Source organism: Anser anser (assembly GCF_964211835.1).
Source record: "Anser anser genome assembly, chromosome: 3".
In the NCBI taxonomy this organism is placed as follows: Eukaryota; Metazoa; Chordata; class Aves; order Anseriformes; family Anatidae; genus Anser; species Anser anser.
Genome location: NC_139722.1, coordinates 105467654 through 105489771, shown reverse-complemented (window position 1 = coordinate 105489771; position 22118 = coordinate 105467654). Strand labels below are relative to the sequence as shown.

The window sequence follows — 22118 nt, the reverse complement described above, 5'->3', positions numbered from 1 at the left end:
CAGCAGTACTAGCGCAAGAGCTAACATTATTGTAAGTCATTTAAACAGTACAGAGATTACAAAACTGGGTAAAATCTGCCATGTGCATTGCACTGTGTCAGCTCAAATGCTGCTGAAAGATTGCAGTTCTAGGAATCCCAGACTGGCAATCAGGGGATGGCTGCCTCTTCACAGGAGACATGTTATAGGAATCTGGTAGGCTATTGTCCCTTCATGCTCTGTGACAGTATGGGCAAGAAGAACAGGAAGAATCATGCAATTACAGAAAATGTAAACCTTGCTTTGCAGTATAGCAATGGAGACTTTCCCTGCAGAGATGCTATTCTGTGCATGCCCACATGTCTCAGGAGTTCAAGCTACCTGGCATGATCAGTGAAGCAAGAGATCAAAGGTTTCTAGGAACAAAACAGTCACCCTACTTTCTTTTAGCATGACACTGACAAATGCTATCTTGCTTCAAGGAAAAACTGTCTTACACCCACCAAAACTGTATCATTTATTTATTTATTATGGTAAAAGGACTCTCCTGCTCAGTCAGGTTCAAACCAGGTATTAATGCATGCTGACAGTTTGACAGCCAAAATGTGTTCAGATTCTTTAACTATAAACTTTATTTTACATTGCATTGTTCAGAGCAATACCAGTTTAATTATTGCTGGGATGTAGGTTAAAGAACTTTTAAGGGATAATATATCAACCACAATAAAGACTGTTCATCAGCTAACAAAAGAAATATCAACTGTATGGGTAGGGAAAGTAATTATTTCTAATATTTTACAGAAAAGAACAGCTCAAGTCCTCTTAGTACTTTAAATTTGTAGAATAATCTTTGAAGTAACAATTTCCATTTATAGTAAATTTCTGATGCTCCTTTCTATTTTGTTATCTGCTAAGAAGGAATTGCTATATAGTTCTTTCAAGAGTTTAAGTCATAATATGGGTCAAGATATGCTGCTCTACTTTTGCAAAAATAATTTGGAGAGAGTTGGTAACCAATCTACATGTCAGAGCAAGCAAATAAATATAGGTAACATAAACATTGCTCACCCAATGAGCCCACCCATGTACCTTAAAGATTGCATTTTATATTAAGAAATTTTTGGAACTAGCGCTTTTAGTGGTCAGATTCTGTCTTCAAGTAGCTTTCACCAGACAGAAGGAATTCCTCACTGGTTGGATTCACTAGGCCCAGCTCGTATTCCCTGAACAGAATTTGCATAGCACCATAATAAAGCGGAATTGCTAGGTGGATACAAGCAGATGTGTGATGGAAATAAGTAGTGGGAAAAAAAAAAAGAAAAAGGGAGCACCAGGAAATACCAAATTTTAAAATGGTCCCTGAGATTTATTAATAAGAATTGTTAGATAAGAAAAACATGATTGCATGAATCTGATATCTCTTAGTCCTCAATTGCATTTAGTGAAATCAAGTTGTTTAAAAGCTTGCAATACCTTTCTGTTAGCTGCCGCATGCATTCTATCAAGTTTGAGTTCATAAATAACTTGCAAGGGTTAGTCTCACTCTTGCCAAAAATTAAAAAAAAAAAATCAAATTCAAAATTCAAATTACAAAATTACAAAAATATTCTGGTAATTCCTAGTGGTGGGAAGCTCTTCACTTTCTGAAACATGTTCTATGTTTTATTAATATCTGTTGTATTTTTGTGACCATCAGCATTACATTTGCTTGTCGTGCCCAGCTGGGTCTGTAAATAGATTTGAGATTCAGGGGATTTTTTCCCCCTGTAGTTAGTTTTATTTCCAGAGGCACTGGTGAATAAATAAATGAATAAATAAATAAATAAACTGAAGTATTAAGATCTAGGTTATAAGAACCAAGTAGGGAACAACAACCATGATTCCTTCCCCTTAGTCATCCTTTATAGCATTTCCAGTGTTAGAGCTGGAACTTGTGTAAGCAAAGGAGCAAATTGATTTTGAAATACAGTAGGAGATGGCATAAAGCCCTTTAAATACAGAACATAAAAATAACAGAATAGTATTATTAAAATTCTATGTAATATACATATAAATAAATATATAAATAAAATATATAAATATATAAAATATATAAATAAAAATATATTTTTATTCTTTCAAGAGACAAGCAAAACTACATAAGGATCTTCAAATCCTGCACATTCATCCAGCTTTCTGCTCTCAGGAGTGTGGTAGCTACCTATACCTTGCCCCAGCATGGGGCTTGGAAGTGGCCAGTTGCAGGAGATCTGCAGCAATCTGCGATATGACAGTTATAGATTGCACTCTGGTAACAGTGACCATTCTTTGGAACAACTTTAACCTGCTGCAATAAATCTTGTGATCTTCAGGGAGATATAGTTTAACTTCACCTAATGAATTTCTTTTCCTGTAAATTGCCATGAAGTTACAATTTCCCCTGATTTTTAGTGTTCTCATGTTTCTCACTGATTATTTCAGGTGTTTCCAGTACTACATGTTTTAAAACAAGAGTAACATTACTGTTGGTCTAAGAGAATGACCAAGAGTGATAAGGAGAAAAAATATATTTTATCAGCTAGACGTGGAAAACCAGAAAATCTTTAAGCAGTTAAAAATGGCTGAGTGTTTTAATGAAATAATACATTAGGTCTCCCATGAGAACATAGGAATACCTGATATCCAGCTGTGTTTTCAGTCACTCATGAATTTAAACAGCATAACAAGGCTTTGAGCAGTCCCAACGCAGTAAGTAGCCCCGGTGGTCTCGAATGTTCGTTTTCCACTGCAGGATGAAATTTTTACTCCTCTTTACCCGATTTTCTTTCTCCTATAAAATAAGCACAGTCCTTATATATGACTTGCCTCTGTTTCTTAAATTTAGTGTGGTAAATGCATACTTAGCGTGTGTGATAAATTATTATGAAATATTATTTTAGCTTTACATTTTAAAAACAATGCTCATAAATGTGTTCACTCTATTGCTTTGTTTCTCTTCCGTTTATTCTCTCCTCGCCTCTCAGATCAGTGGGTTTTCTTAGAATGGCTTGGTCTCTGCCTGTCACACAGTGTAACTTAGTGTACCACTGCCTTCCAGCAGCCTCAGACATTTACATTTAAAAAAAATCATGAACTCTCAGAGTACAGAATGGCTTTCAGCAAGAGAAATGTCACTGGAAAGTGAAGATTTTATCTACAAATGAGATGCAACACCAATTTAAATGTCTCTCGCACTCTCGTACACATTGTGCCTCGGTTCTGACCTACAGATTGGAATTTGCAGCTAGTTGCATGATGACTTTCAATTGTCACATGGTATCTCGTGGTCTGTGCTAGGAACCATCAGTCTCTACCTTTACAAGGGACAATGGCTCTTGGACACCAGGCTTTCAACTATAGCAATATAGTACTTTAAACTTTTGCCTTTCCTGCCCATTCAAATTCATTCCCCTATCAATTAAATGCATGTCCTTTAATCAACAAAACACATAGGAATATAAATATATATATTTTTTTCCTCCTGCTTGTTTTGCAGAATCATGTTCATTTGTCTTATGTTTGAAGACTCTGGACATTACAATGAAGTGTTGATGTACTAATAATAGGCAGAGAATTGCAACCCTTCTTTTCACAGGGTTACTGTTTCCTAATTTCAGTCTGAGCTCAGCATATTATAGCTAAGACTTGAAACTATTACAGGTGAAATAGGACTTTTTGAGGCAGACTGTTCAAAATTTTTGAGCTTTGAGAAAAATGGGATTGATATACTACAGCCTTGTTATGTGTTTTTGCAATATAAAATTGTCCACATGTAATGATCAGTAGCAATGCATATATGAGGTAATAGGTGTCTGCAGTACTTCACAAGGGATTTTAAAAACATCAGTTAAAGCCCTGAGGTTTTCTCAGTCTGATTCCACAGCCAATATGCAGAGCTTTGCCATCTGTGGTGTCACAACAGCTATGATGAAAATGTTATAAACATAGTACAGATAATTACCAAAATAAATAGGTAGATGGACTTAATTATGCTGCCTCTCATAGCTGCAAAAGGAAACACAACAATCCCAAACTTACATAAAGTCATTGACACACAAAACTGGTTTTGGCTCTAGACTGAAAAATCGAGACTTTGGTCATCCCTAATTTTTTGACCAACCTTTGTCCAAGAACTTGTTTATCAAATGCAATTTTATATAAGGATTCCACTTTGTTACACTGATAAAATTTTATTTTATTTCCCCGTAATTTTTTGGATGGCAGGTAACATGGGCTTGTATGGGCATACATCTGGCTGGTGGCCAGTCACTAGCAGTGTTCCCCAGGGCTCAGTTCTAGCATTGGTTCTGCTCAATGTCGTTATCAATGACCTGGATGCAGGAGTTGAATGCTTCTGAAGTTCACTGACTAGTAAACTGTAAGATACTGCTCACTCTATTGAGGGACGAGGGGCCTTGCAGACGGATTAAGATAGGTTCAGCGTGCTGCACCTACTAGTTGCTGCACTCTGTATGTATTTGCTTTAAGACAAAAATTTCCTTGACGGGAAGAATGGTTCTTTCTCCTTCATCATTTTTTTTCCAGGACTGAGCAGGATTCAGCGCAGAATCCACTGATAGGAATTTACTACATACCAAAGGGAGACCCACAGAGGGTGATTTCAGCAAATGCATGCTGTAGGGCCTCCTGCTACCTTAATATGGCCAAAGAGAGCTGAGTCAGGCAGGTTTTTGCCTTTTCTCCTGCTACCTGCCAAGACGTTTTTAGCAATATGCCTCTCTGTCCCTGCCAACTTCATTCTTAGTGAAATCCTAATTAACTGCTGGCTATTGCTCTGGGATTGTGGTTTCTACTTTCAGGCTGATTCTGCTTGTCTGCTAAAGCCTGACTCCAGGGACATACATCATGCTGTCTCAATGGCAGGTTGACAGTTTTTGGAGTACTTCTTGAACTTGATTCAGACAGAGCTTACCCATGGGACAGCTTAGGCTGCAGCAAGGCATGCCAGCTAAGATGTTTCCTGTACCGTGGGCCAGATCCCTCTTGGGTATTCATCTCTTGCACATTGAAAGCCTGCTGCTTTCCCCTGGGCAAACAAGTGGTAGGGCCATAGCCAGAGTGGAGCAAGAAGGCGTACGCTGTGCACCCATGAGGTGGGTATCAAGAGGAGGTATATACGTTGAAAAGTCTGTAATTCCTGCTGCTGCCTACTCAGCAGGAGGATCAGGTAGTAATGACAGTGAGAAAGTGGGAATAAATGGAAGCCAGGAATGAGGGGAGGAAGAGAGGAAAGTGAGAGATGTGCAAGTGCTACATCTTCTCCCCCACACTCTGGTCTGGCACCAAATCTAATCCATTCTCCCATTTTTTCACTGCAGGTAGAAGTAGGGTGAATATGGTGTACCCAGCCTGCACAGCTGAAACATGGCATTACTTTCTTCCCTTCCTTCTACCATGCACTCAAGCTCACTCCCAGGCAGAGCTGAGGGACATGGCTTGCTGGGTCAGAGAGCCTGAGGCAAAGGAACCTTCCTCAGGGTAGGCCTGTCTTTTATCCCAGCTGTTCCATGATGCCTGGGTGTTGTACATTGTTCAAGAAAGAGGAGCTTGTAAATATAATGATAGGACTTGATAATTCTAAGACTACAGTTATTAGGTTAGCATATAGAAGTGATAACTATGGGCAGCTCATGTCAACTTTGTGTTAAGCCCAATTGGCAGTTGTGGGATCAGAAAATATCAGACGAACAAGACAGAGATCTGGGGCTTCCATGGTCAGAGTGCCAGGAAAAACAACCTGGGTACAAAACAGCCAACAAATATGCATTTTATCTTACTAAAGTTGAGACACGGTGTTACAATCATATCCAAATGTCATTTATAGTTTGAGCTATTTTATAGCCTCAACTATAATAATGAGAGGACTGGCACTCTGACCATACCCCTCTGACCCTGAACCCATGTTCATGTGGAAATGTCTGCCCACAAATTTCCAAACACTACTTGAAATGCAGAACTTAGCTAAGGCAAAACTGTGTCAAAATAGGTTATTTCCTTGTTAGCATTTCTTTCATATAATCTGCACTCTGTATCTACCTTTCTTTTTTCTTTTTTTTTTACATTTGCTTTTTTTCTTTCTGTATTCACAGTCAGAATTTACATATACCAGTGTAACACGACTGCCAATGTCACATCTGTATTGCACTGTTCTTTATCTACCCATCCTGTTGCATAATTAGACCATAGAGTACACTTTTTTTTACCTGTTGCCATGAAAAAAAAAAAAAAATCATCTTTTGAAATAAGTCTCTGAACTCTTTATTTTTTCCTACTTGTAGCTGGAATTACACATAGAGACTGGCGGAGGGCTCTGCTGGCTCCTGAGCTAATACAGACAACGAAGGCCAAGTGGAGCGAAACAGATGGGCTTCAAGGGGAGGGAAAGTACCCAGTCCATCAGCCTATTTAACACTTGGAAGCTTAGGATGGCATTTGTTTCAGTACATTTTTTATTTTATTTTTTTAATTCTGCTAGGCTTTCAGTGAATTAGTGTTGCTTTCCTGTGCCCAGGAGACTCTTTCTGTTAGCATGCTTCATAACTTTAATTAAAAAACAACTCAGAAGTGCCTTACTGACTTTTGCCCAGCCAGGGCTGCCATATGCTTCCCCTCTTTGCTTATCTAGTCCATGCTACAGGCACTTAAAGAGTGTGTCAGTGCTAAAGGAAATGTGTCTCTCCTTTGAGGACCTTAGCTAATATCTAATGGTTAAACCATACCTTGTCATTTCCTGGGACGTGTTGCCTTGTTGGATCTCACAAAGTCCTTAGCAGCTGTAACTTCCCACTGCTGAGCCACTAGGAACCATGAATCTTGCTGGGATTAAATCTCACTGAGTGGATCTTCCCAAGCTGTACCTGTTAATCTAGTAAAACCCAGAAGCAAGCTTCAGTAAAGGCTACTTGCAAAAAGATCACTAAATCCTCTTTAACAGTCTATAATCCTTATGTTTCTGGATTGTGTTTTCCTTGCCAAAACACCCATAGTTTTAGTGTTATGACTCTGGTGCCATTCTATGATTCTATGACACTGGCTTCTGGATTATGTACAGAGATGTGGTAAGTATGTTGTCTGTACCATCCATCAAATGTTGCTGCTAGCTACGAGGTTTTTTCCTACCAGTACGTATGTTCACTGAGCTTATAAGAAAAGTACTTACCACTTTCACACTGCTCTCTGCTGGTTTATTGTTTATGTCAGCCCCTTCCTGTTCTAAGTTCTTCCTTTAGTCTTTTATCTGGGAAGAGTCTTTTGACAATCTACAGGGTTTGAATTTGCTTCCATTGTACAGTGTCATGTCTTCTTGGCTGACAATCCCTGCAAATCCAAGGACATGTGACTTGGATGGAGAGGTGCGTCCAGGAAGGGTGTTCCAGACACCTCTTGCATTGAGAGGAAGCAATCTGTGTCAAAATGCTGTAGTATGCCACACTCCTTACTGTGCCATACTCCTTGCCTTGCCTGGTAACTTGAGTGGTTCACAGGCTAAGGAGGAATGGAAATGTTACCTGCAAGCAATTAATTCACAGCGTATAACCTCCCTTTTGTGAAAGGTATCAAACAGCAAGCCACATGGCCAAAATAGGTGGTGGATGAAGGTGCCCTCAGATAGCACTTCCTTCTCAGCGCCCAAAGCTTTTGCACAGTTCGCTTCCCCAATTTTGACATTGACTGCTTTAATTTTACCTATTTCACAGTATGATGTCTCATCTGGACAAACAGGCAAATCAGCAGAGCTCTGGAAAAACCTCAGGTGGCAAAGCTGGAAGTCTGAGTCACATATACAGTTAGGCAAAATAGGTCAGGGAAAATAAAAGAGGTGAAATGCAACAGTCAGTTCAGCATCTGTGATTGATTTACACAAGCAAAAAGAATGATTTGTACTCTCACCCACAAGCAGGCTGCTGAGTGTGGTCCTTGACACTGATTGACCACCCGAAGTTCAAGATTAAAGCTAGAGATGTTTCTAAGCGGATGGAGATCTTTCTGAGTCACTTGCTGGAATGAGGAGAAGCTGCCTGTGTCAAGCAAAGTCTCCGTGTCCCTGTGGTTGAAGATGCTGTACAAGATGTCTCTCTCTGCTCTCCTGGCCAAGGAGTGGGTAATGGTCTTACTGAACCAGTCAATCACTTGGAGCAGTCCTGCCCTGGTGACACTGTGCACTGTCCCTTCCTGGCTTGGCTGCAAAACTGTCTTTTTCTACTTTCCCTACCCCAATCCCCTTTGCCTGTACTTGGTTTCTGGCATGTTTATTTTGGTAATACCACACAGACTTCGCACATAACCTGCTTCCTGCCTGACCAGTTGGGTTGTTGTTGTTGTTTTGCTTTGCTTTGTTTCTCTTGTTTTTCTTTAATCAGGTGATGCCAAACTGGTAATCCAAAAATTTTAAAGGACAAAGTGGCAGGGCAGAAGGTTATGATGTACTACAATTGCTCCACGGCTGAGAGTAGCTTTTGTAGCTAGGCTTCATTTCATTTTAAAATTGCTTTCCTACATTAGTAAAGTATTTTGTTCTTTTTTTAAATGATGACTTTGATGTTTTATTAGAATTTTTTGTTTGAAGCAGGGAAGGAATTTATTTAATTTCTCTATTGCTGTGTAAATGTCATAATGCATGGTATTTTACAAGTACTTCAGTAGGGAAGTTTATAGAAAAAAGGGTCATTTTTATAATCATCTTCCAGAACAGTAAAGAGTGTATTGTCACTGACAAAAGAAGGAGGAAAAGCACCAAGCACAGAAGAATGAGAAATATAAGTCTGTCTTCATGTCAAATAAAAACTAATTTTATATTATATTTTTAAAACAACGCTTGACTGCCTGTAGTGCTTATTTCAGCAGAAGGTAACAGGAGTTTTGTAAACATAACATACTTCTATCTAAATACTTGACTACGTAGGGCCAAGCCACAAGAAATGCTGAAAAGTGTTGTGTTCCTATGACAGTCAAGAGAATTAAAAGGCACCAATCTCCTTTCAGAAAATGGACCTTAAAATCTCCCACATGCAAATTTAGTCCAATTTTCCTTTTCATTTTGAGGATGGGTCATCTAACAAGTAAGCCTGTTGGCTTGAAGAGCGCCAGCAACAAAGCACTACGGTTTACCAAGATCAAGGCTTAAAAGGACTCTTATAATGAAACTAATCCTGGAATCATCCTACCCTGATGCAAGCACACTACACTCATCCTCTGTAATAATTTGCAGATCAGAAGTGGTATCCTGGTACATAATGAGAGGTACCTTTGATTCCAGAAATGCAGAGGTCTGAGAGCTTTTTTAATTGCAGCTCACTGGCCTTTGGTGCCACATGTGCAGCACAAAGGATGTCAGTGAGACATCCTGCTTTGGCTCATTCTTTCTGTGTTAAAAATTGCTGTCCATTATAGCAGCAGTGCATCACTTCACCAACAATTCCTCTTGAATAGAGGGTTTTGGTGTGAGAAAGGGGTGCTCCTGCAGTACCCGCTCATCTAATTGCTTGTAGGAGTCACAGAAATGCTTTGGGTATCTTCCCCTTTATATTCCAGACTCCTCTGATGGTGAACTAGTCTGCATGGCAGGAGGTCATTTCATCTGCTTTAATTACCTCTTAAGCAAAAGTTCTGCCCTGATATCCTATAGACATCATGGCTTTGGGAAATTCCTTAAACTTCTCCCGATCCTCCTCCCACAGGGTCGTTAGCTGTGCTCTGAGTAGGAGGTGACTAACTCTCACTTTATCCAACTGTAAAATTTAAGAGATTACATTTACATGTACATTCCGCAAATTCATGGCTCAGGGAAAATGAATCAAGGGATAAAAATGAATATGTAAAGTGACAAACAAAAGTGAATATGATCTGAACAGGAAATCTTCTGTGCAGGGATTTTCAATTTGATTTTGCTACAAGAGAAACTACCTAGCACAGTAACCTGTAATTAGGATAAAAAGTCTGGAAAAAAAAGTTTTCACTAGTTTATGCCTGGATTGAAACAATGTTACTTGCCTGGGCAGTGATAATTCTTAATTAAGAGATATGTGAGATACCACTGGTCGTGCCTTGAGCCACAAGTTAAGTTTTGCTGGGAGTAACCTCCAACACAGATCCCTGTGCCTGGAAAAAATAACAAACAAACAAACAAAGCAAACCAAAAAAGATTAAGTAGTACAGGGATGGGTGGCTGCTTAGGGAGAGATAAGGGAAAAGGAGTAATACAGAGGAAAGAGACAGGATGCAGGATGAAGGAGTTGCCATCTTTTTTTAGTTTGTTCATGGATTTCTCCAAATAGAAACCTTTCACTAATAGTTTCCTTTAGATTTTGTCTATGGGACTTTTTCAAAGTGAAAGTGGCCTTTGACAGCACCCTGTGCTCTTGCAGTGATGGAGAGCTGAGTATCAGAATGAACTATTTGTCTGTCTCCTATATTCCTTTGTATCAAGTAAAGAATTAGGCTTGTCACTGCAGGGAAAATCATGCTGATCATGCTGACATATGATACGCTGAGCTTTGAAAAGATGCACAGGATGCTTCAAGCATTTTTTTGTTTTGTTTCTTTGTTCCTCTGCTTGGCTGCATTCCTCAGTAAATGGGGCAGAGCTATATCCAGCTTGTCAGAAGTGCCTCTCCTAACTGTATTTTTCCATACTGTAGCAGTTACATAATTGACTACAATCTTCTGGCAGCTAGAAGGTGGAGACACACACGGCAGGCAACTAAGATAAATGCAACTTTTAAGCAAATGAGTTATTTTCATCCAGTGCAAATGTTGTAGTGACTGTTTTCCCACAACTGCAATATGCTAATCTGTAAACAATACACCGAAGGAGCTGGTATTTAATTTTAGGGTGAATATCAAATGGATATATATAGACCCCAGGTCCAACCAAGGAAGGTAACAGAGTTGGGCTTCTTTGCTTATTTTTTAGTTCTGTTTATGAATTTAGCATTTACTGAGCTTTTTTTTTTTTCCTTTTCTTTCTTTCCTTTCTTTTCCTTTTTTTTCTGAGGACAGTTTTGCAATGTGGACTCATGATCTTGTTTTGTTCTGTGTGATCTAGTAAAGAAGACAGACTCTTTTGCACTTGAAATTGGAAGGTTACAGATCTACCCTGCAGATGCTGTCGAGACGGCTCATTTCTGAGTTGCTTAGACTTGTTTTGAGGTGGTTTCTACCATACTCAAAATTTTATTAATTCACTGAGATTAACATGTATTCAGAAAGAGATACTTGTCAAGTTTTGCTAAGAGACAGACAATACAACAGTTTTAGCAGGACTGCATTTACAATATCAATTGAAATCGAATTAAATAATACCTATGCTTACAAGACTTCACCAGTTTCTCTGAATTGTGCTTATTAGTGAACTGTCCCAGAATGCCCAGGCACTCTTTTTGCTTTAGTTATAGCTTGAAAATTGATTCATAAACTACCAAAAAGAAAAGAAGCATTCACGTGCTGTACACAACTGCAAATACTAAGATGCTCATCAAAAGCAATACTAAGATGTTCATCAATAATTTGAAAGCAAAGGACATGGGTGATACAGAAAGTAGAAGAGACAAAATTATTATAAAAATTATTTGTGTGTGCATTACATCATGGTGACTGGTTTAATTACGGAGATTATCAGTACTGCCTGCTGGAAATGACTGTCAGCTCCCTGAAAAGTCCATTACTAACTGCTCATATATTTGCTACATGTAACAAATGGCACACAAATCATCTGTTCAAGCTGTTTGTTCCCATCTAACACTTGCTGGTGGCACAGCCTGAAAATACCAAGCATCGTGTGTGATAGAAACTAGTCTTTATGTTTTCTTGTTTTTATTCTTTCTTGGTTTATGCTCATGAGAAGGGGAAAGAGAGATTTTTAAATGCAGAATCCTATCACGGAAGTAAGGTAAGATAAAACACATGCACTGGGTTCAATGCAGTTCTTTCATGACCATGCTCTCTGTGATAGCCTCATTCTATTCTCCTTCCCTCCAAGTTCCTCTCCATACCCCAGGCCCCTGCTTTATTCAGTGCTCAGCTTAATGTCAGAATTTTGTTCATACCCAGTGTCTGATTTTCAGATGAACAATTTCCTTTTGGTCTTCTCACAGTATTTATAACTGTGTTCAATGCTCTATAAGGAGTTAAAATGCCTTCATAAACACCTTGTAGCCATAGGAACAGAGTCACTCCTCTATTAACAGTGAGGCAATTCAAAGCCCAAGAAACGTAGGAAACTAATAGGCAACCCATATTGTAATTGAGAGACATGCCATTTTGGATATTACACACAGCCTAGACACTGTGATATGAATGCTAAAGTTATTTAAAAATAAGGTCCAAACTCTTCACTTTTGCATGAGCAGAATCACTAAAAGGACTGAGCACACATAAAACAGTCAGCAAAATACACTCAGCACACTCCTTTCCTTGCTGACTTAGACCACAGTCAAAACAGTCACTGGTTGTATTATGCTTACGCTGCTCTTCTAATACACTTTTCACTGCTGAGAAGCAAAATCATTGTGTGATTCTTTGTGATAATACAAAACTTCTGCGTGTGACCCTCAGCTCCTGTTTAATCTAGCACAGAGTTTATGCTAAGCCTTTGACCAAACCCAATTTTTTCCTTATTGCACATACAGGAAAAACGAAATATTGTTAGAGTTTGAATTTCTTAGCTTCCTAGAAGTGTCTTCTGGATCACAGGAATGTCAGTGGTATACAATAGCCATTACCTGAGGGTGACAGGATGTCTTGGGAATTACTCCATGTACTAGAGAAATTGGCAAGGAAATCTTGATGTGAGGGACATCTCCCAAAGACTTCAACCTCTTGATGAATTCATGTGTTTTGCTCGGTCTTTGAAGTCTGAATGCTCTGCTATTGGACTCCGTCTTAGACATCTAAAAAGAAATCTTCGGATGTGGTTTATTCTTTCAAAATAGCCTTTCATAACATTAATTTTAAACCAAGATGCTGATACAGTCATTTTGTAGCAATTAATATTATAGTCATATAGGCAAGAGCTGATGGTCATTCTTTGATCTTTTCTGTGGTGGCACAAATCTGGTGTCACTTTTCCTTAGTTATGCAAGATACGTGGTAGTACACGTGAAAGCAAGCTCTAATGGCATTACATATTATGAAGAAGTTCTGTAAAAATTAAAGATTTGGGATATAATTATTTGAAGTGAAAAAACAGAATCTGGGTTTTATGCTCCACAGTTGGCACATGTATGCTATGCAGTAAAGGAATAAATTCACCTGTGGCTTTAAATAAAAGATATGAAAATCTAACTTTTTAAAAACCTCAAACTGTAAGAGTCTCCAAATCAATATGTTCACTTAACATGCAGTGACCTAGACTTGAAAGGCCACAAGGTAGCACTGAATCATTATCTATTTCAGAGAATTAAGAGAGAAAGAAAAAGTCAAGCCTATTTTTAGCTTTGAAATTTATGGCCATGATATCATCAAGCTAAATGAACATGATCTGATCCAGGAGCTGAAAGGCAAGGATATCTATCCTTTATGCATCTTTAAAAAAAGTACAAGCCAAGATCTCGGAGCTTTAGGGAAGAAGTTAATCTTACCTTCAACTGAAAGACCTACTAAAGCCTCTGGCAAAGAACTTAAATCTTATCAGATCAATTTCTCTTGCAGAAACACAATTCTACCACGTCTCTTCTATTTATTGTTAATTTACAGGTAGTGCACTGCAGAACAGACAGTTTAGGATGGAAGCAAAGCAATTTATCTTTGTGTAATAAGACCACATGAATCTATACACCCATTAAGAGCTTTTGTATGGCCTAAGAGTTGTAAAACTAGGCTGCTTTAAGTAACTAAAGATAGTCAAGTCACTGAGACTCTCCCATCCCAGGTCCCCCGGTCTATATGGATGTAACTACTCTAGTACCTTTCATAAAGATTTTTGTCTGTATATCAGGACACCTTTTTTAAAGGAGAGCCAATTAAAAAAGGCTTGAGCATAGAGACAACTGGGGTCACTTTGATATACTGTGAAGTAAATCCAAATTTATTTCCCAGGGCAGTTTGGTCTCCTGCACTTTTGCTTCCTCCCCTGGGCAGACAGTTTCATCACATCAGTCAAAGATAAATTTCTCAGGGAGTTTTAGCTGCAAAAGTATGTTACCTTCTAGATAGCTGGAAGACTAGATTCAACACTTGAGTGCAAATACTGATCTCAGCTCTACTTAAAGGGAATCTACTAAAAGGGAATTTCTGTGGCTTATTGATTGTACTGACTTGGGGACTTGTATTAAACAATAGCTTCAGCACTACTGAATAGACAAAGCTTTTTGAAAGTCTTACAAAAGGTATTTTTCCCCTTCATTGGCACGGTGTGAATCCCAGATATGCTCAAAAAAAACAGATTGAAAAATAAAAATACAAATTATAATAAAGGTTTGTTTGCTTAGCAGAAGTCTCCATGTTGGCCTGCATTGTGGAAATGCCCCACACCAGCAGCAGCAGTGTGGAAGGGCCACCAAACAATTTCATGCATTGTGCACTGAAGCTCCAGAACATTTATAATGAACATGGTAACTATAGGAACTATTGGTCAAAAAAAAAAAAAAAAAAAGTAATGCCAGTGTTATCTTAAAGCTGTGGGAGAATAGAATTCATGTCTGCCTACATTAGATTAAAATTATGCAGAATTTCTTTTTGTTTCTTCCAACATCTGTAGTATGCTACAGTGTTTAGTTTTTCAACAATTAGTACTCCAGCAATCACACATATTGATTATGTTGTTTTTCTAACATCATAACAATTTATCTCGTGTGGGTTTTCTTATCAGCTTTCACTTCTATTGGAAGCATTTTTGACTAGATTCCCCAGCAAACTGAATTTTGCTGAACAAGCTTTTCATGCTTGGAGTATTTATTCCCATTATATACAAGACTTAAATAATTTCCATTACCTGCCAGACACTTCAATTTACTTCTTTTCTGTGACATAGTTTTCATGCCCAGACAAACATCCCTGGTTAGTAGGTTTAAAGTCATAACACCACAGCTTTTAATAGTATTTTGCCAGATTATTTGAGACTTTTTGTTTCATAAGCACTTGGGCCTCTGAAAGGCACTGGCTGCCCATCAGCTGTTATTTTTGTAACAGACAGGCAATGTTTCTAAGGCGAGGCAAGGCATTATTAACTTTTTGTGCTCCATTCTTTTGGCTCATCTTTGATCCCCAGTGGCAAATGTTAAGTGTGTATCTTTAGCCACAGTGTAGTTGTGCAATTTTGTCCTGAGCACGAATCCCATAGAAATACAGGAACAAGGATACCAGCACACAAGTTCAACTGAGTAGCTCCCAGACTCTGCATCTGAGAGCCATCCATAGACATGCACGTAAGGACAGGATGGGTATCGTCTAGTGAGAACAGGCACAAATGTTCCCTTCATTGTACCTTTTCATGGTCCGCAACGTTTGGCTATATAGATAATTTCTGAGTGCTCTGCTAAAGGAACTTATAGTTAGGTTACAAAAAATTATTGAGTCACAACTGCTAAAAACTGCTCTCTCTATGGACAAGCAATTCTATGAAAAGAAGATGAAAGACCTGCAACAGACTGAGCACTCCTTTATCTCATGCTTTTGCTGTAGAAAAAGAAATTCATGCTAGATTAATGCATCTTTTTCTGGAATTGTGCTCATGTGTCTACATGACAATACCCAAACAAAAAAAGACAGCAGGAAAGCCAGTTGTGAACAAGCTATAGCACAACGGCTTTTGCTAGGTTATCATGTGTGGTTTTGTCTCCAGATAAAAATTATATTTAATCTATAATATAAATTTATATGACAGGGTTTTAAATCTGTTTCAGATGGAAATAAAATATAATTCCTGGCTGTCTTGGCATTCAGAATCCCTAAAAACTTCCAGACTGCCTTTAGCTGAGGATGTTTATAGAGAAAATAACTGTAGCTTTTACCTCAAATGAGAAAATTAGTTTTCAGTGTAATAGATCAACAATAAAGCAATTTAAGCAATATGATGGTAATAGAGTTTTAGAGGAAAAATATATATCTAAAACATAGAATTCCTAAGTGATATAGCTTTATGAACCTTTTAATAAAACATCTCTATTTTATCCTCCCCTCCACCAGTAAATATTACATTATTTTCTGTCATTTGAAAGCATAAATCTACCAGTTCCACAACTACTTTCTGGAACAGGATGAATGCTGATGTATTTTTGAATACTGACTTAACTTCGGGAAACTGAAGTTTAATACTAAGTGGAAGAGATCTAATCCTTGCTTAAAGAAAGAGGTGTGTTTTTTTTTCTCTCACATCTCGAAAAAAATGAAACTCACCCCTACAATTTATCCTTTCAACATTTCTCATCAGATGCTGAATCCTACTCAGTTCAGAGCAGCAACACCCATTCCAAAGACAGTCTCTATGCAGAGCTGTTTTTCTTTCCAGACACAAGACTGCTGCAACTGTGTTGCAGCTTTACTAATACCACCAGTTTAAGTAATGTCAGCTCATGATTCCTGAATTGCCTTTTTTCATTATAGCAAATTGATTTTTTTTTTCCCCTCTACCTGTAGCATCATCTTTCAGAATAAACAGTTCACATTGCGGAGTTTGGTACTTGACCTGAGGCAAGCACAGGGATAGATAGCTCCCTGTCTCTGAATGTGACAGCCCCCCAGCCCAGTGCTCCCTCCCGAGAACCCTCTCATCGGAAGGGAGAAGCTGCTACCATAGTCACATCCCACTCCATGCCTTACACTCACACACCTGTCCTCCATCTGCCTCTATTGTCTACTTGCTTCCCTTGCACCACCCTCCTATTGCATATTTCTGCCATGCCATATATCCTCACACATCTTTCCAGTCTGCTTCTTATTTATTCAGTCATTCATTCATTTATTTACTTATTGATGTTTACACTTTCCTTTATTGTTTCTTTCATTATTACTTTTCCAATAGCCCCACAGTTAGGTGGTCCCTGTTCTACAGAGTTCATTCACTTAACAAACAGGTGATATATAAATACACACGGTGTTGGTCTGTCCTTCAAGTTAAATATCCATTAGGCTATTACTGCTCACAATAAAGTGTGCAGACGTGTCTTGGTGTCCAAGTGTCGATATAATCTTCCACACCCATATGTAATCCTCTCAGTTAAACATAACGTTGGATTTTTGTATCCATTACCATCAAAGACGTTTGGTTTTGATACCTATTTTGTATTTCAAAAAATGTAAGTATTTACCCTGACAAACTAGCTTAAGGCAGAACAAGATCTGTCTCGTGCTTTGGATCTTAGTTTTGAGCTAATGCAGAACTAGCCATAGACCTTTTTGTGAGTCTGAACTTCACGACCCTGGTTTGCAAAGTCATCGCTTTCCTAGAATAATTTTGATTGTTTATGTTAGGGGATTTTGTTTCTACAACTCTGTAAAGTATAGTGCTAAGTCTCAGCAGGAAGTGTGAAGCCATGCCACCTCCACACGCGTGAAGTACCAAATGTGTGTTCTTTAAACACATCAACAAGCTCAGGAGACAGCTGCAGAGAACTGGATCGCAGAACACAGCCAGGCTAAATGAACAGCCACTGTCCTGATACAAGTTCTTCATCAGCTGACGAAGACAACCCAAGCCTACTATATCCAGTTTTAACTGCAAATGAGACATGAGAAATTTAACTCAGGCAAGCTATAAATGGCACTATATGCTCATTCTTTATCATGATCTCCAATCTGTTCCTCCAGCAAAGCCTTGGAAATATTTCTTTCATTACTATATTAAGCCAAGAAGATTATATGTGCAGGCTCATGAGTCTATACAAACGCTTTTTCTAAAATGACAAGCTTTCTGCAATCTTTTTCTAAAATGACATTTTCGACAGTATCCTGGGTTCCAGAAGAAAACAATGTGTCTGCGTAGGCCACAAACAGTTTTTGAGAAAAGTAGAATTCCCTACGTCAGTGCCATCTTCGATATTTTCCCGAGGCTTTAGGATTAAATATAGCCAACCTTGCAGTCAAACTGTCTCTGTCTTGGCTTTTCCATATTTAAATGTTCCCGAAAGCTGCAAGATGTAGTAAGACTCCTCAGTGGCTCCCACAAGGTCAACTGTATTTTCCACCATGCATAAAAGTGAAGGAAAGCCTTAATAAACTGACATCATCCTGCTAGGCTCAAACCCAGCCGCAGGTGCATGCCTCCCTAAGACATGCATGATTCTGACCTCATTTGCCATAGTCAGTGTCAGCCCGTGCACGGCAGGATTATGAGCTTGCTGGTATGATGAATGAGGGAGGACAGAGGACACAGAGAGGACAGAGGACACAGCACAGAGGACATTTAGGCACATCTACACTACAAATTGCTCCAGTGCTACTCTCCAGAAATGTTTGCTCTGCAGGGGTCTCCTCCAGACTCCTGTTTTGTAGTCCCCCCCCCCAGTAGAGTGGACTGGAGCTCCCGCTGCCGTGCTGCACCTACTGCTGGGGTGGGGGCGCGGGTGTCTGCATTGATGAGCTGGCAGGGGTGGGAGCTGTGCTTCCTGTTTTAGAAAGGTCTTCAAGTGTAGTCCTACGTCCATTTTAAACATATTTGTCTAGACCAAGGACACCACTGTTCCCCTGGGGTGGGACGGATTGGCAAAAAGCCCTCCCTGAGCACGCTGCCCGGAGGAGCATGGACAGAGGCTCAGCTACGCTCAGTCCCTGCTAGAGCCCTGGGCAAGACTAAAGGCTCATCCCCATTCCTAACACTAGACATCATACTGAATTTAAAATCCACACAGAGGAAGCCATCTTGAAGCAGAAGACTTTTATTAACACCACTTTCATTACCAGCATTTCCCCGACTTTTCAGATAGCTTAAGATGTGATTTTCTTTCAGGCTGCTTCCTCACCTAATGGACGTAGTACTAGACACCGACTAGCCCATTCACCAGACACTTGAGGACTGCAGAGAAGCTCTCTCAACAACACCATTTACAATGTGAGTGACACTCCATCTGATGCTAATACTCTGAAGGTCCTGCTAAAGGGCACCACAAGCAGCTTACTCTGTGCATCACATCGCCAGCCCAATGGACTAAGAGCATGGCTTTAGAAAACGACTGCAGCACCAAAGGTGACGGGACGTTTGCTGCTTGGCTTACCTATGCCCAGGTTTTAACTGAAAGGAGGGTTTCAGCTCCCACTTTCAAGACCACTAATGATAAAGCGCCTCACTGAAGCAGTCAGCTTCACTGCTGGACGCTAGCCTTTCATGCCAGCTACGACGAATCATTTAGCTACCTATAGCCAAGGAAATAATAGGTCTGTCTGATAATTCCTTTGTAGCTGTTCGAGCATGCATGTACAACACATCATAAATCAGAATTTAAGATCTTAAAATTGATTTTCTCTAAAACAAGCTTTTTGAAAATTACATTCCTAATATAATAAACCATGGAACCTTATGCCTAAGGAAAAAAAAAAATCCTCTTTCCTTATTTTTCTTTTTTTTTGTAGATAGATGGAGAGGATACATGTTGTGTGACAGTAATAAGGGACACCAGAGTTTATTTGTAGTCAGTACCAGAAGAGGCTTATAGAGGTATTTGTTTTCCTCAAGAAGAGACTGTGTTTATTAAATAAAAAATAACTGTGCTAATGCATCAAGATGGTGTTATATATAGCTTTCCATGCTGATCCAAATCAATTGACAGTGAAGCCTGCTTGTTCTCCTCAAGACAGAATTACTCAAGCAGGACCAGGCTAGACAGCAAACCATTACAGAAACCATATCCTTCAGAAAACTCATTTCAAAAAGCAGCGTATGATGGGAGAGGATACTAAGAGTTACCTTGAATTTCTGAGCAACTGGGGGCACACGATAGCAAAGTTTAAACATAGGTTGCTGGTATCAATAGCTCTTCAGAGATTCAGGGTACTCCCAAATCTGCAGAGCCATGAAATTAAACTAGAAATTTATAGCATTTCTCTGTTTCTCTTCCTCAAGTGTTCATGAGATATTGAAAGCTAGACAGCAATGCAAACTGGGACATAACTGCTTACCGCAATGTGCTGCAGTCATTTTTTAGGCATTTCAAGTGCAGATCAGGGTAATTTAACCTTTGAAAAATGCTTATGCTTATTTTTAAAGATGTTAAATTATTGTCTGTTAAGTTGCAGAATGCTATGAGCATCTTCACATAGGTAACAGGGGTGTTTCAGATCACTTTAATAACCAGTTGGTAATTTCCAAAATATTACCAAAGAAATGATGAGACAGAAAATGATTTACAAAACAACTGGTGATGTGACTAACTTTTCCTATTTTATGTTCCCACAGCTGTTCAAAGAACAGAAAATAATTCTTTTAAGTTTAACCTGTCAAAAGTAGTTTTCCAGCATATCCAATTTCTTTAAAATTTTATTAGCAAAATAAGTCCTTTAAAGTTCTGGTTTTGGAAGCAAGAAAAAAAGGATAAACGCAGCACTTAAAGCTTCTTCTGATAACACTGCATACATTTATACTTATATGTTCATGGGTCTGCTACACATCCTTCGTTAGCACACCCTAAAAAAATTGTGACAGTTGGTGTGTATGTGTGTGTTGAGTGGTTTTTGGCTAACTGGCTGCCCACAAAGGCAGTTTCTTACCAAGCCAGCTTGAATCCTGCCATTCTAGGTTTCATGTGTGTGTTCTGTGGTACTGGCTTGGCCCCCAGCCCCTCAAAATAGCCTCAGCAGGTCTGGCAGCCCAACCCATGTGTGCCTCACCACCTGCTCCCTGCCCTTTTCTGTCCAGAGCCTCCCCCTAGAAGCAAGAATTGTATCTCAAAGGTGACCTGGTGATGCACAAGTGTTAGAAGGGATCATAGTAAAAACGGCAAAGACATTTCATCAGTCCTAGTTTACCTCTGCTGTTTCAGCATCAATGTAAGTGGAAGGACCCCACACAAGCAAATCAAAGCGTTGTGAGTGACTACAGTAGCACAATGAGCTCCAGCTCATTTTCAGGCCAAAAGCATTATAAATAAACCCACAGAATGAGGAAGAAAAAAAATAAAACTGAAAAATGATTTTTTTTTCTCAAAGAAATCAGAATGAGCTCCTAGAATTTCCTGCCAAAGCAGATAAATTAATTTGTGAAATATCAGTGCTGGCATTGCAGGACCTCACCTAAGAGCAAAAAACAAGAAACCTGAGGGTGATGATGACAGGGCAAGGTTGTCTGTGGAAGGGAGAAGCTGGTGGGAGATGTCTGCCCCCTGGTGAGCCTGATACCCTGACCAGACCGTTGGGCTGGCAGCTGGGGAATGCAGGGCATTCTCTCTCCTGCACCATCAGGACTGCTCTGGCACTGGAAACCTTACAGGACAGAGCTCAAGGCACTGAGAACACTTGGGCCTCAGGACTTCCAGTCTCTTCCTGTAACGCCATCTTGCAGGTTTCTGAAGGTGAGGCCAAGCTGCTAAAAACAGAGTACAGTTTGTCCTGACTTTCTGCTTGTAAGTTTTGCTGGATTGTTGTTTCCCATGGGCAGGATAGTCCTTCAGAGCTTCTAACTGGCTGACGCTGTGCATGTGCATCCACATGGGTCACCCCATTCATGGCATCACCTGTGGCAGTGGCATTGCACCACAGTGCATTTGGGAAACGGAGTCATAATTCGAGTGATTGTAGGCAGCCTGAAGCTCGATTCTGGGGAGATGTACTCATTTTATTCCAGATCTATGCTTCACTCTGGGTAAGCTAGATGCAGGCACATACCTTCTCTGTATTCGTGCTCACTCTTCTTTGGTCAAGGGCTTTTCAATGTAATGTCTTTACGACTTTTTATTCAGCATGTGATTTTTGACTCTAGGTAGCACGCTGCCCTCAGATTTTCATTTTAAAGTTATTGTCTACAAAATACCACCTTAAATCCTGCAGTAAAACATAGTTTTTCCTCATACTGTACAAAGGAATCATTGCTTCCCCCACAGCATTACTAGCCACTGGTTTACTACAAACCTTCCAACTGCTTCTTTACTAAAGAACCTGTTAATTAAGGTAGTTAAAGAAACACCTACAGTATCTAGGTGAATGATTTGTTGTATTTAAATTAGGCACATGCTGGCATA

At 39.4% G+C, this 22118-nt stretch overlaps 1 protein-coding gene across 1 annotated transcript in view; it reads right to left on the bottom strand.

The window, feature by feature from the left end:
- MSH6 (mutS homolog 6) overlaps nucleotides 1-22118 on the bottom strand; it is a 95942-nt gene that overhangs the window by 28848 nt on the left and 44976 nt on the right. The window contains exon 5 of the mRNA XM_083827811.1: nucleotides 6738-6875. Within this exon, the coding sequence (XP_083683937.1) occupies nucleotides 6738-6745 (8 nt within the window). The 5' untranslated portion in view covers nucleotides 6746-6875. The remainder of the gene's footprint in view (nucleotides 1-6737; nucleotides 6876-22118) is intronic.